General features: G+C 36.9%; 3 protein-coding genes across 3 annotated transcripts; all 3 read right to left on the bottom strand.

The window, feature by feature from the left end:
- Window positions 1-751: 751 nt before the first annotated feature.
- Window positions 752-1,413, bottom strand: LOC109169922 (auxin-responsive protein SAUR50-like). The gene has a single exon (XM_019318830.1). The coding sequence runs from the start codon at window positions 1,364-1,366 to the stop codon at window positions 1,064-1,066; it is 303 nt and encodes a 100-aa protein (XP_019174375.1). The 5' UTR covers window positions 1,367-1,413; the 3' UTR covers window positions 752-1,063.
- Window positions 1,414-6,494: 5,081 nt separating this feature from the next.
- On the bottom strand, window positions 6,495-7,220 carry LOC109170035 (auxin-responsive protein SAUR50-like). The gene has a single exon (XM_019318964.1). The coding sequence runs from the start codon at window positions 7,121-7,123 to the stop codon at window positions 6,800-6,802; it is 324 nt and encodes a 107-aa protein (XP_019174509.1). The 5' UTR covers window positions 7,124-7,220; the 3' UTR covers window positions 6,495-6,799.
- Window positions 7,221-11,680: 4,460 nt separating this feature from the next.
- Window positions 11,681-14,458, bottom strand: LOC109170030 (ATP sulfurylase 2). Its single transcript, XM_019318957.1, has 5 exons — window positions 13,695-14,458; window positions 12,809-13,214; window positions 12,457-12,717; window positions 12,179-12,265; window positions 11,681-12,059 (listed from the first exon to the last, which is right to left on the bottom strand). Exons 1-5 carry the CDS (start codon window positions 14,255-14,257, stop codon window positions 11,922-11,924), a joined length of 1,455 nt encoding a protein of 484 aa, XP_019174502.1. The 5' UTR covers window positions 14,258-14,458; the 3' UTR covers window positions 11,681-11,921.
- Window positions 14,459-15,284: the final 826 nt, after the last annotated feature.

The following is a 15,284-nucleotide window of genomic DNA, read 5'->3' as shown; positions in this document are numbered from 1 at the left end:
CCACCTTCACTTCTTCAAGCTTTGTAATAATTGAAACTATTAATTTCCATCCACAAATCCCTAAAATAATGCTTCAGATTCCAATAATATTATGTCCATAATTAAATTACAATTACAATTACTAATATAACCTTTACATTGGTAAATGTCACTAATTACTACCCTAATTTCTTATAATCTCAACCATTCATGAGAATTGAATCAATGGATATTATGAGGCCTCATGGTCTCATCTATTAGAGAGGGTGCACCGGATTCGAAGCCTACATATATATATATATATATATATATATATATATATATATATATATATATATATAGTTTAGACACGTAAATGATACTAAAAGGCAGCAGTCTTTAGTTGTTACTAATAGTTTAGACACGTGTCAAATTGTAAGACTTGTTGTACAATTAATTAGCTTAATTGATTAAACTAGTAGTTTTTGAAGAGTCATTATATTGTTGTTATTTTTAAATTAGCCTTTAAAATTAAATAATGTCGGTCAAAGTAACTGTTAGTCAAACTAACCGTTATAGTTGAATAGTTTATAATACAAATCTTCCCACTCTCTTATAATGTACATGAACTATTATATTCCAAACATAATTAATGAGAATATTTATCACCCGTTTGCATTTTGTTTAAGTTATTATAAGTTAATCCCAATAAAACTAACACTTTTCACTTAAGAGAAACACAAGTACAATATTAATATATAGGAAAGGGTATTAATTTAACTAATTACCCTTAGAATCCTTAATTAATTAATATAAGTTCCCTCACAGGGTACAAAGGTATGATCAAACACCACCGTGAGCAAACTACATACAAACTTTACAACTTTTAACAATTATTGTCTGATAAACATCATAGAACCCCAGAGGTTTATCACTGAATTCACAATAAACTAATTCCTTAAATGGGAGCTAGCTAGCTAGCTATATGCTATCTAGGCTTCAAACAAGCACAATAATAAGCTAATTAAGAAGCCCTTCCCTGGACCGACCGGCCGACCAACATCTCTCGATCTTATTCTTCATTATTAAACTTCATCGTATCGTTTTACCTAAGCATTGACATTAGCGATTGGAAGAAATGTTCGTCGCAGGGAATGGTGAGTCCCATGTCGTGGTCGAACCCGAACTCTTCCTCGGCGCGTTGCAGGAGGCGCTGAAACTCCGGCCTCGTCAAGAACGTGATCGGAACGATGTACCGGCTTCTGTTGTCTCCGACGTAAACCACGAAATGCCCCTTCGGGACATCGTCGTACCCGTGTTGCAGCCTTTTCCCTATGCTGGAACATCTCTTAATCATCTGCTTGATCATCGCCGCCTGCGACAGCTTGTTTGATTTTCCGATCGCCATTGTTAGGTTTCCGAGCTTCAGTTTCTTGCGAAGATGATGATTTGGTGTGTTTGAAAGGTGTGTTGGAACTGAAAGAGTGAAGGGTGGTCTATATATATATATATATATATTTTTCTGAGGAGTAGTTTGAGTTGGTAGAAAACTAAAAAGAGAAAAAAAAATGTGAAGAAAAGAAGGAAAGCCATGTGGAGAGAAGTAAGCTAAAAGACATTTTGGGAGCCAATAAGATTGTGGTGTTTCTTGCCCATTGCTGTTTCTTAGCACGACATCGTGGGACCCTTCAAAATTAACTCTGTTTTCCACGAAAAACATGGAAGTTTTTGTATCTTTCTGTGTCTTGCTTCAGTGGAGAACCTTCCTCACAATTTACATCATTGCTTCACTATTATTGTCCACTGTAATTAGTTTTTACATAATTATTGAAACATGCAAGAGGAAAAAATGGTAACATTTAGTATACCGTACAAACCCTATTTTTTAGGCTAACTAGAAAAATTTACACTCAATTAAGTCAGATAACCATTTTCTTTTGTAGTATTAACTCTGTTACAATACGGTATATGTTCATTACTACTTTATAAACGTAACCTATTGAAGCACAAATAGTCAGTAAGGTCCGATTCTGCCCCAACAAGAAGTGGTAGCTGGGAGTCAAAATCTAGACTGGATACACATTTGATTCTGTTAGTACTAGCAGAGAAGACTGATCGAAGAGGATGAAGAAGGTACAGGTCCACAGGTGTCAATACACATACCAACCAGACTAAACAACCCCGGTCCGGCGTGATCTGAGCAATATATGTATATATGGAATAGTGCAAAGGTACAACCCATGTTCTGAGCCTAAGAAAAACATGAAAGCAGGCATGCATGCATTAGTCATTCAATTCACGCTCTGTACTGTACTGCACAATATATACATATATATAATTATATATAATGAGTTACAACGACAACTTAAGGGTACAGCGTTGTACACTTGTACCCTCGATATTGTTTTGATGTGATACCGGCCGTGGATCATGTCCGCCCGATCTCTCATCTACATGCCCTCTTTTCAAACTCATTTCCTAACTATACCTACTAACACTCCACTTGATTGCCTTTCTTAAGTTCATTGTTTGTTATAGGGAATTTAAAATTGTATATTTGATCCTCCGGTCATACCTATGTATAGTAATAACTTAGTCCATTAGTTATATGTATGATCATTAGGGTACGTATGTTAGCTGGTAAGGTGGAGACACCTTAAGGGGCAAAGTGCTTGTCAGATTGGTTTTTTCATACGACAAGGGGTTTGAACTCCCGACATCTCTTAAGGTATGAGAGTGCACGGCCACACACGCCAACCAATCTGGTTTGTATGGGATTCCTTGTAAGTGAGTGATATAAGTATAATGAGTAAATACCTAAAATGGTCCCTCGACTATAGCTAAATTCACAAATTGGTCTTTGACTTTTAATTTCAACCAATTAAGTCCTTAACTTTGCAATTTTAACACAATTTGGTCCTTTGTCTATTTGACCGTTTGTTGACTGCGCTTTTTTAGGATATATATGTAATTTCATGGTCCATCGTCGGTTTTTTAAGGTTCCGGTTGCATTTCTAGACCGCACTGTTACATTTGAATCCACTGTCGGCGCTGCACCCCATGCCGGAGAGATTATAGCTTTTGATAGATAGATCGCCGAAGTCCCTGGAGTGGCTCTTCGAGAAAGTCGTGACTCCAAGCGATGTAGTCATGCTGAACCAGCTCGGGATCCCCAAGCAGCAAGCGGAGAAGCACTTCCCCTCCCGAAACGGCGCTGTCACCTCCAATAGCGCTCTCTAAGCTGAACCGGCTCGTGATCCCCAAGCAGCAAGCGGAGAAGCACTTCCCCCTCCGAAACAACGATGTCCCTCCAAGAGCGTTGTCTTGAGCTTTGCACGTGAAACTACATATATATCCTCAAAGATCGCGGTCAACAAGCGGTCAAATAGATGGAGGACCAAATTGTGTCAAAATTGCAAAGTTAAGGACTTAATTGGTTGAAATTGAAAGTCAAGGACCAATTTATGAATTTAGCTATAGTCGAGGGACCATTTTGGGTATTTACTCTAAGTATAATCATAGGTTATAAATGTTTAGTGGTTGAACAGACATCGTTTGTACGATCAATGTTATATCATTATTAGTCGAGTTTAATTAGTCAACTTCTTATTTTTTTTTTTTTGAAAACAGTCAACTTCTTAAATTGAATCAAAGGTTCATTAACATTGTACATACGTTAAAGGATAATGGCAAGACTTTGATGAGACAGAGAGAGAAAAGTGTGAGTAATATTGTAATGGTGAAGTAGATCGAGACTGTGCCATGAAATGGCTTCGGTTTTGAAGGCCATCCATGTTCGATCTGTTGGGTGATACTCCCAGGAATAATAATTGTACTCTTAGAACTGAAATGGCTTTGAACCAACAGTAGTTCGTTATAGAATGGATATGTCCGTACGTTATAACACTTTACCTAGATTTATCCGTATTTATCATCTTTGTTCCTAGATGGGACATAAGTACATAACATGTGTTAAGTTGAGGCTTTAACGGTTAAGTTCAGCCACTCTATACAAATTATAGATAACTCAGCTGAACACAGATGTTAGACTTTTGTTTATTGAGTATAAAGAATTTTCTCATTTTATCACTTTGAGAGGTTGTTCTTACATTGACGCTGGTAAAATTCGATACTGGTTATTCTTTTCAAATTTTACTTCTATAATCAACTGAGCTGTCCATGCGGACATTGAAGTGTGGTTTTTAAATGTTGATTGAGTTGTAAGTGAATTAAACACAACAAACCAAGCTTCCTACTAAAGGGGTGATATGAAATTTAATTATATGTGCCTAACTTGGGATACTAATAAATAGCATCGACAACTTTCATACAAAATTCTTGAAGTGTGTTCGGTCAGTACGGATAAGTGTTGGGCCAATGTCTTGAAAATAAAATTTATGTCAAGGATTACATTTAAGGGGTGTTTGGTGGGATTTGATTGTAATTACATTTTTATCAAATTGCATGGAATTATAATTGATTTGGTTGGAAGGAATTTCAATTCCTAATGTCAATGAGAATTGTAATTCTATAGTTTCTGGAATTGTGTGAATTATTATTATTATTATTATTATTATACAATGACAGTTTTACTTTTATTCGCTTCTTTTTAATTATATATATATATATATATATATATATATATATATATATTCATGTTTTAGATTTTCACCTTATTTTTTTCCCACGAAATTTCAATTTTTTCTTCATAATTCTCTCCATACACAACTAAACACCATGTAAATGTCAGAGGATACTCACTATTGTCAAACCTTAAACTCTACACCTTGCATATGCTAACGAAAGCAAAATTATTTATTAACTCTTTTACAGAAAAAGTGTTAAATTTACACCCTAATTCATTCGGATAGTGCAATTACGTCCCCTAAATAAAAATTAAAAAAAAAAAGCTCCATTCAAATTCCCTAAACTTGTAAAAAAGTTTAATTGAATCCAAATCAACCAGTATAGAAGGTTAATTCATCTACAGCTTGACATGTGTCACTTTTAAAATATTTTTTTAATTTTTATTTTTTAAAAAACTTTTTATTTATTTATTCAATTATTAAAAAAAATTAAAAAAAAAATTCAGTCACCAGCTGTCCAGCGAGGATAACCAGTGACTGCGTATATCACACACAGTCGTGGTTGTCCGGCTGTCCGTCCGACGAGGACAGCCGGACAGCCACGACTGTCCAACATGAGGTCCAGATCTGGACCTCATGTTTGACAACCATGGCTGTCCGGCTTCTCGCTGGACAGCCACAGCTGTCTGTGAAATACGCAGCCACCGGCTGTCCTTGCTGGACAGCCGGTGGTTGAAATTCTTTTTATTTTTTTTAATAATTGAATAAATAAAAAATAAAAAAAAAATTAAAAGTAACACATGTCAAGCTGTGGATGAATTAACCTGTTATACAAGTTGATTTGGACTGAATTGAACTTTTTTACAGGTTTAGGGAATTTAAATGGAGCTTTTTTTTTTACTTAGGGCAACCTGAATAGTGGGGTATTTTTAAGAAATTTTGTCATAGCCACGTAGGAGAGAGAGGGTAGAAGGAAGAGAAAAAGGGATGAAAAAAAAAAAAAAAGTCTATTCACGCGCCCAGAACTTCTTTTGCTTTCTTTTATCTCTGCAAGTGGGATCACTTTGAACCCCAATTTGCAGTAATAAAATCCCCTAAAAAAACTCAAACCCTCCCATTTGTGAAAATGCATTTTACTGTTCCAAAATTCCCTTTCTGAGATGTGCTTAGGGAACCTAATTACACTATTCGAATGACTTAGATGGTCAATTTGATACTTTTCCCCTCTTTTAAATTGGGCAAGTGGTTAACCTATTGTTTTTACCCCTACGAGTTAAAAGGGTAAATGGTAGTTTTAGAATATATATATATAGTGTCCTTTAATTAACTGTGTCACTCCATAGCTTTAATTTCAAGAGTTAATGTGAAAGAGTAGTTGTACAGTGGATTGAAGATGCCTGGCCTCACTTATGAACCGTGGATCAGTCGCCCCTGAAACGTAGTTCATGCAGGGGACCGCTGCGGTCTCTGCATATATATATCCGCAGCATTAATGAGAGAATGTGGATGTGAGGTTAGGAAGATAAAGGATTTAAAGATAGTTCGAGTCTTATATAGTAAAATACGTATTGATGATATGTAACCTAAATGTGAGGTTAGGAAGATAAGGATTTAAATACAGTCCGAGTCTTATCTAGTAAAATACGTATTGTGTGTCATCGAAGTCATATTAATCTCCAATTCTTGAAATTATTCAGTTTTTATCATTCGTCTGGATAAGGATCGATTTTTAATTTTGGTACGAGAATTAAGTTTTATCCACTTAGTCACTCCTTTCGAGACAAAAGTAAATCGGATTCATGTTTGATGTGCTTCTTTTCATACAACCCAACTTAATCGGCAGCATTTTAATTTTGGTACAAGAATAATGTTTTATTCACTTAGTGTGCATCAAGTAAAATTTGTGTTAATGTAAAAAATAACATAACGAGAAAATTAAACACCAACAAATAAATAGAAAAAGGGTATTAATTTACCCTTAATTTAATTAATATAATGATTAATATAGGATCTCTCACAGGGTACAAAGATATGATCAAACACCACTGTAAGGAAAATTACATACAAACTTTACACCTTACGGAGTATAAGAATTTATTTTCCGGACAAAAAGAAAACAAGAAAATGAAGCCCCTTAAGGCTTAACTCCATACCTAATTTCCAGTTATAGTTAAAAATAAAAACCCAAAAAAAAAAAAAAAAAAATCCCCAAAAACTAATAAACCGCTCAAGATTTCTCTCTTTTCTGTGAGGTTTTACCTAAGCATTGACGTTAGAGATTCGAAGAAATCTTCGTCGCAGGGAATGGTGAGTCCCATGTCGTGATCGAAGCCGAACTCTTCCTCGGCGCGGCGGAGAAGGCTCTGAAACTCCGGCCTCGTCAGGAACGAGATGGGAACAATGTACCTACTTCGGTTCTCTCCGACGTAGACCACGAAATGTCCCTTCGGCACGTCGACGGGGAGGCCGCCGTGTTCGTCGTACCCATGTTGCTTCTTCCCGCCTAAGCCGGAGCATTTCTTCACGATCTGCTTGATCACTGCTGTCTGCGACAGTTTGTTTGATCTTCTAATGGCCATTTTTGGGGATCAACTTTTGTTTTTGGCTAAAAGAAAGATACCCTTTTTTCTCTGTTGAGAAGAAGAGAGTAGATATGGTTTAGACAGGCATGGTGGAAATGAAAAGGCCGGAGTGAGGGGTATATATATACAGGCATTACATACATTCACCTGGTTAAAAAACCTAAAAGATATTACTTCAATTCTCTATTAACTTTCTTTTCATACGTCATTCGATACTTCACAAGAGTTAAGAATTTTCGTACCGTTTAAAAATCTAATCCAAAAAGTTTTTGCCTTTTAACTTTACAAGTGCATTATTAATTTTTTTTAAATAATATAATTTGTAATAAGTGTGAAAAATAGAAATGAAAATAAATGAAGAAAAGAAGCAGAGCCATGTGGGGGCAAAGAATGAAGAGGGTAGGGGTGTTTTGTATAGGTGTGGAGAAGTAAGCTAAAAGACATCATGGGAACCAATGGCATTGGTGTGGTAATTACCCATTGTTGGCTCTTATCAAGACAACGTGGACCATTTTATTAACTCTGTTTTCGTCGAAAAAACTATAATAAAAAAAAATGTATCTTTCTGGTGAGAACCTTCCTCACAATTTACTTTGTTTTCCTATTGTGTACTATACACGGTAATATACTCCAATCGAATTGGTTGAATCCCCAACCCAAAGGCCCCACATCCCAACCTGACAGAGTATTTAGGAAAATGTAAATTATGGTGACTCAATCATTCAGCAGACATGGCTGTACGCACAAGGAATCAGCTACTTTGAACATAATCTCCGTACTGCTTCTGACTGTCGCTGTCAAGATTCTCTTTTTCCAAATACTGTCTACTAAATTAGTGAGCTAAGCCCATGTGGGCAACTCCACTGCTGGATCTATTTAATTTCTTGAAACTAAAGAACAGCAGAAATATCATATCCTTGGGCATCTATTGCCCGTTCACATGTATGATTTGATGTCGTCAGTTTCCCATTTCGATCATTTTCTCCATTGATTTGACGTGATATATAACTATAGATAGATTTAGTTGATCTTAACTGATTTCAAGTACTCTACTATCGCAACGAGTAAGTAAATGCTACGGATTAGGTTCAGAATAACTCACTATCTAAGTATCTAATATATATTCTGATTATTTTAATTATCCCCTCAATAACCATAAATTTCAACCACGGAAATTTTCTGCAGAAACCCTTTAAAATTCAAACATCTGTCTTCCTAAGTCATCATCTTCTTTTACTTTTGTACGTATAATTTATTGAATCAATGTATAGTACTTAGACTTGTGATTCAATTCTATGGTCGGGGAGATATTAGAACTTCACGTGCATGTGAAAATTCATAACACCTCAACTTTAATGTTGCTGTGCATGGAAAATCTCATCGTTGACCCCCTTTTCTAAAATTGTAATTAAAACTAATTCAAATTCAACTTGTATTATAGGTACAAAACTGTTCTCAATTTCATCAAACTATATCCTGAATCTCGTGAACTTTGGCAGGATCCTTCACTTTATCGCTGAAAGTAAAACTAAACGTTGATTGATCGACCAGTTAAAATACGATATCCCGACGGGACACTGATGAATGTTTGGTAAAGGTGTGGTGATAATATCAAATTCAAGTCCATCAAGAAGGGGGAAGCTATGGGTCACAATCAAGCTAAGATGGGATATAAAAAAGTTGATTCTTTGAACAAATACTAACAGTGAAGAGGGACCACGGGTCCGTAGGTGTCAACATGTATCTTCAACCAACCAGACTGAGCTACCCCTGATGAATATAGAAATAGTTCGAAGGTACAGCCCATGTTACGAGGCTCAGAAAATCATTTATGGCACCAGACTCCCTCCCCACAAAATAAATTATAATGTTACAAAACCAAACACGTCGTACGTACTGCCCAGGAAATTAATCGTACCAGGCCCTCGTGGTTTCGATGCCGTGCATGATGTCCGGCCGTTGTCCTCTCCCCTCATTCACTTTCTGTTTGTCTCGCTTCTTTAATTTGTTAAATCACAGTACTAGATCGAGTAATAAGATGTGGGTTTAAGCATGGATTAGAAGGTGTTTATTAGTGGTTGGACAGACATCTCATGTGTCATTAGTCGAGTCGGATCCTTAAATAAGTCTAATTAATGAGGCTCATTAGAGTCTAATTAATGAGGCAAGACTTGAAGGGAGGGATATGGTTGTACCTCAATCTAAAGAATCACATCTTTTTTTCTGAAATCTTTATAGATGAAATAAATTGTGAAATGCATTTCAACAGTCTACGGGTTTCTCTTGGTGCACACAACAAGGTCAATTTTATATCTCATTTGGTAAAAATTGAATATTTACAACATGCAACCGTGTAATGTTTCTTAATTGTTTATAGGTTTTCCAGTGCCCACCACGCCGTCACGAAATGTATCTTACAGATGTTTTAGTGTCCACATTAGGGCCAATTTCATACATCCCACACTGTACAATCACAAAATGTGTCTTAATAATTGAACCTTACACGTACCATGTGACTTTAAGTGAAACAAAACTATTAACTTTTTTATGCTAGTCAACTAGCTTTGCCGATAGTTGTCGAAATGTGTTACAACCACATGTTTTTCCATGCCCTAAGAGGGCCAATTAATTATGGAATGTGTCTTAATGAGTTCTTCAACCCAAAATATGACCAATTTCATAACTCTTCTTAGCCGGAATCGAACATTTTATATGCTCGCACGAACTTAACTTACTGATTTAATAGACAGTATTTTAGATAATAGACCAAGATTTAAAACTCGCCAATGAGGATAATATTGCAATGATGACGGAGTGGATGGAGACTGGGCCATGGGATGGTTTCAGTTCTGAAAGCCATCCATGTTCTGTGATTGGGATTGGTTGAGTAATGGGGCGATGAAAACGCAGGGGGGAAATTGCCGGGCAGGACCCACCCCTCTCGCCGAAAGACAGCAAGCAATATGCCTATTTTGCGTAGCCTAATCCCCAACTTGACAACATGACAACCCAAAACCCAAAACCCTTGCCTTCTAAGTCTCTATAGATTACAACTTCTCTGTAAAGACAACATATCACCACCTGCTTTTGTCACTCCTCCTTCCTTCCTCTTCTTTACGTACGGTACGTTGGTAGCCTAGAAAACAGTAACCAAATAAAACTAACACTCTCTTGTTGCAGTTACATTCTGAGTGAAACCCCTCTAATAATTTTAACTAGTTAAGAACTAAAAATAAATAAAAAATCAGTCTAAGTTATTCATAATTGATCAATTCAAACTAAAAAGACCAATAAACAACTTGCATGAAGAGTTAAATTTAAAACCTTGGGATCATCAAGTTAAGTTACATAACGGAATGGAAACAAACGTGTGACAAACGAATGGGATCATAGGTGGAGTGAACGTTATAATGACTACTAGGTAGGTAGTGAGATTAAACTTGTAACTACCAGAGGTTTCATGGAAGAAGAGTATGACAGTGCTTAAAAGGGGTTTGAAGATTTGAAACGAAGAGAATTAAGGAGTGAGAGAGATGGGCAAAATGGCCCCCATGAGGCCATGACAGCTCATCCCCTTGGAATCCGGAAGGACTCTACGGACGTTCCCGACCATCTTTCTCATCACTCAGATGCATCATTGCTGACAAACATAGTAGATTGGAAAGTATCATTAGACATAGGTTAACCGATTGATCCTTTCAATTTTTTTTTACTTTTTTCAACCAATCGAAGCCCGTGACCTCCCATTTTGAGAGAGTCACAGTTATGCTGCTTGACCACAGGTCTTAATAGTCTTACTTCACGATGATACAGAATTTGAATCTTCTTAATTTACTGACTGCTATAGGATGTAGGGTTCGATTCTTACTTCACTAACTGTTGGTCAGTTGCAAGGTTTGACTTTTATTAGGAGAAAAAAACTTTACTTCACTGACATACACAAAATGCGGGATTGGATTCTTGAACTGCAGGATGTAGGGTACGATTCTTACTTCACTAACAGTCGCACGGTTTAGAATTAGTCTTGTTGTGAGCAACGGTAGAATGTTGGGGATTGGGGTGGGATCTCTAGAAAGGAACATGTTACATTACATAATTCGATGTTATCTGGCTTGGTTTACAACTGTTGTGTTCGTGATCAATATACACTGCAAGCAGCTCAAGGCAGCAGTTTTGTCGACTAAGGGTCCATAGCCAGGGTGGATCATGAGGGTTTGCTGTGAAGAAGAGAATGAAGAGGATTAATTGCAGAGAACAATAATGTCAACAATTGCTGCTTCAAATTCAGCAGCTTTGACAGATCATAGGAATCCAAGATTGCCTCCTAATAAATTCTCAGTCACATTCTCATGCATTTTGCATTCATCACACCAATCTACCTACAATACAGCTGTGTAAATCTAAGATTCAGACAGTGGCATTTAAGGATGTACGAATCGTGTTACTCCTTTCATATTCACTGGTTACGCTGTGAATTAGTTGATGCTATCACAAGTTAAGAAATGAAGCCACGGAAGAAAGTATACCCAAAGAATATTCTTATGAAAATCGGAGCTTATGAACTAAGGAACTATATTATTTGGGGAGAAAGATCAGTTCTTGTGCATCATTATTCATCATCATCACGCAAATGAATAGATATTACAAGAACAGAATGTATAGATAATAGGAGATCAATCTTCACGCTAGAAAGCTGAGACAAGCAATTGAAACATCTCTCATGTTCTTCTCTGCTGACTTCTTGATTTGCATACTTCTGCACAAATTAACGCGGAACTACCATATATTACCGTGGCTAAGCGGATAGTACAGCAGACTTCTGGGCGCTTTCTTCTGCTTGTAAGCTCTCGTAATACTTGACCAGGACTTTCCATCCCTGAGGGCACATAAAACCGTTTGGAGGATTCTCCCCAGTTCTTGCATAAGTCCGCATCTGCAGAAGATTAGGAAAAGATGATTGAAGATTTTAAAGACTTTTCAAAGTCATTTCCAAATTCTAAGTTGAAAGTAAGCATCAAATATGTATTCAGATAATAATCGATTCTAGATCACCTTGGTTCCTGAAATGAAGAGGAAATCTTTAGCACGTGAAGGATCAAAAAATGCCATTTCCTTTGCCACTGTATCATACGCTGCCACCTGCAGGACAGCAAGCACACTCACATATATGTATATAAAATCTAATGTTTCACTCTTATTCCTGGAGTCATGAAACTGAAATTACCAGAATCGAACTATACTAGAGGAACATAGACTGATAGACATTCTAACTTCAACAAACTACTATAAAGTATCTACATTTAGCGCAATATGCAAGAACGGCAACCTACCCTGAATGGTAAAATGTTCAATTTCTCCAAACCAGGAGCCATGCTCAAAACTTTCTTCCCATGATCGGGATCATATAAATCCCTCTTCTCTGTAGGATGGCCCATACCAGCAGGATCACGACCCACAATATAGAAATTTGCACCTGCATTTATCCGAGCCTTAGCATGCCATTGTACTTCAGTTGGTCCAGCATAATGCATCGGTGAGGGAAATATGGCTACAATAGTAGTTTCGGGATCAAGAACTCCATCTTCTAGAACCTACACAAAGGTGGAATTTTTATGAAGCAATCCTGGGATAAAAAGAGTTCAGAAATGAAAGACAGAGTCAAACATAAGTGATTAACAATACCTTGCTATGCTGTTCCATACGAACATCCAGTGGCACATCATCGGCCTTTGTGAAACCTCCTAAAGGATGAAGCAAAAGAATTGGATTCTTGTAACCCATTTCCAAAAGTCTCTTTCGTGTATCATTCATAAGTAATGCATGACCGTTATGGACAGGATTCCTCAGCTGAAAAGCAAAAACCGCATCTGCCTCGCGACGATCAAATTCATTTCGAAGTTGTTGAGGTGAGAGCCTGTAGTGATCGAGGCCATCGTTGTACTTAATAGGCTTTAACACTTCCAGATCTCCACCAATGAGCCAATTTCCAGCCGGAGTAATCACCTCCTCAACATAAGGTAACCCTGGAGCCGTAGTACCCCATGTTCTAGCAATTCTCTCTTCCTTGTTATGCTTATATATTTCAACGCTGCAAAGGAGAATATGGCAAATCACAATGAAATATAGACATTTTCTTTTTGGGTATAACAAAAGCCCAACCACAAACCGAGGATGCTTCAATTTTATTGATAAAGAAAAAGAGAAATCTTGGCTCGTTTGTGATTCTCAATCACACAATTGTATCAAATACTTGTAAGACGAATAATGTAACTCAGCCACTCAGTATATGTGAATTGAAGAATATGTATATACTCTAAAGAATCCTACACTAACATTATAGAGAACCAGGTAGTGTAGCTTGAATTTTAGGCAAGTTGATACTTGCAGCTAATTACGGTAATCACCACCATTACAGAAGCAATAAGCTACTAGAAGATAGAATCATGCCATGGCAATCAAATTTGGGGAATATTCTGAGACACCATTTCAGGAAAACCTTCATTCTAGCTATGATAAATAGAAAGATTCGATTTTTCCAGTTCTAAACAATTCAAAAGGGTATACTGACCTTCTAAGAATGGCTATGAAATCATCAGCAGGCCCAACAAGAGCGACATCACTTGACCCTCCAATCCTTTCCTTAGCCTCGTCATCAATAGCAAGAACGATCGGAAGCGACATGTTAACAATGGACCCATTCTTCAATCTCAGGGAATTGAAATGCAAGCTCTGCAAATACTCATCCTCCCTCATGAACCCTCGCAGCGGGCTAGCCCACCCCTCGCTAATCACATGGACCCACTCAACATCAATCTTGGTGAGCCGTACTTTGGGTAAAGACTCGGCCGCCGAAATGCGGGCAGCCCTTTGGCTCTCGGGCACCACAAGATCCACCAAGCTTCCCCCATCAGGCTCAATCAAGGAACTCTTCACTACATTCGCGGAAGAATAAGAAGAAGGTAAAGAAGTCATCTTTCGAGGGCGAGAGAAGAGCAATGGAGATAACGGGTTGGAATGGTAAACGGGTTTGGGATTAAATTTGGAGGCGTAACTGGCTGTCTTGGGTTTACTGCTATAAAGGTGGGCAGTGATGGTACTTGTGGTAAGGTGTAGTCTAATTGTAACAGACATTTTTAGGTGATGAAGAATTGCTGCTTTGGGGTGTTCTTGGTTTTGCAGTTAAGGTTGTTAGAATGGAAGGCAAAGATCCTTGAAATATTGGATGGAGGCAAGGTAGCCGTGGCTCTGGGAAGAACAAAAGTGGTGGCGCTTAGGGAGCATTTGGTGGTGGACATCATTTTACTGGGGAATATAGGAGATGCCTCACATCTAAAAGACGTCCACAAGTTCGTTTTTGCTTTGAACTTTTTGCACTGCGCCACTGCTTCTTTTTTTTTTTCTTTTTTTTTTTTCTTTCTTTTTCATTTGATAAGTCATCCAACATATCCTAATGACCTTGTGGTCTAGTGACATGAAATAACTTTTTCAAATGAGAAATCATAAGTTTGAGCTTCGGTAGAGACTTTATTAACTCTTTGTGTTTCATAGTACTCAAAAAATCTAACTAATATTCTCTTATTATTTAAATATATATTAAACTAGTTTAGATTATCTTTAATATATCGTCTCTACTCAAATACATGTTAAACTAATTTAGATTATCTTTAACAGACCGTCTCAAATCAATACAACTAATAGACTGAAAATTGTAACTTTGAACATTGAAAATATTCCGTATATAATTAGGTCCAAGTCATGCAAAGTTCGACTCATGCAGTCTTACTTATGGAAAAATTTGTTTCAAAATTTTTCTACTGTTTAACACAATACTTATATCATGGACTATGTCCACATAGTATTATAGATCAATGATACATGTTTATAAATATAAACTATTACAAATGAAAATGTACCAAACTCAATATTGCAAAGTAAATAAATTTGTGTCAAAGTCGGCCTTGCCACATAAACCTCTAAACAAGATGTTTGGTTGGAATGAATGAATTAGGAGGGAAATAATTTGTAATTCAGTGAGAAAATAATAATGTAGAAATACAGTATGAATTAAAATTACAGTTTTGATATGCAATAATATGATTAAATAATGAGGGAGTGAATGAGAATAGTAGGCGTACTAGTGCTATGTTGTGTAAGATAA

The sequence above is a fragment of the Ipomoea nil genome, unplaced genomic scaffold (genome assembly GCF_001879475.1).
Source record: "Ipomoea nil cultivar Tokyo-kokei standard unplaced genomic scaffold, Asagao_1.1 scaffold3321, whole genome shotgun sequence".
NCBI classification, from domain to species: Eukaryota; Viridiplantae; Streptophyta; class Magnoliopsida; order Solanales; family Convolvulaceae; genus Ipomoea; species Ipomoea nil.
Note: the sequence above shows the minus strand (reverse complement) of the source record. Positions and strands in the feature narration are given on the sequence as shown.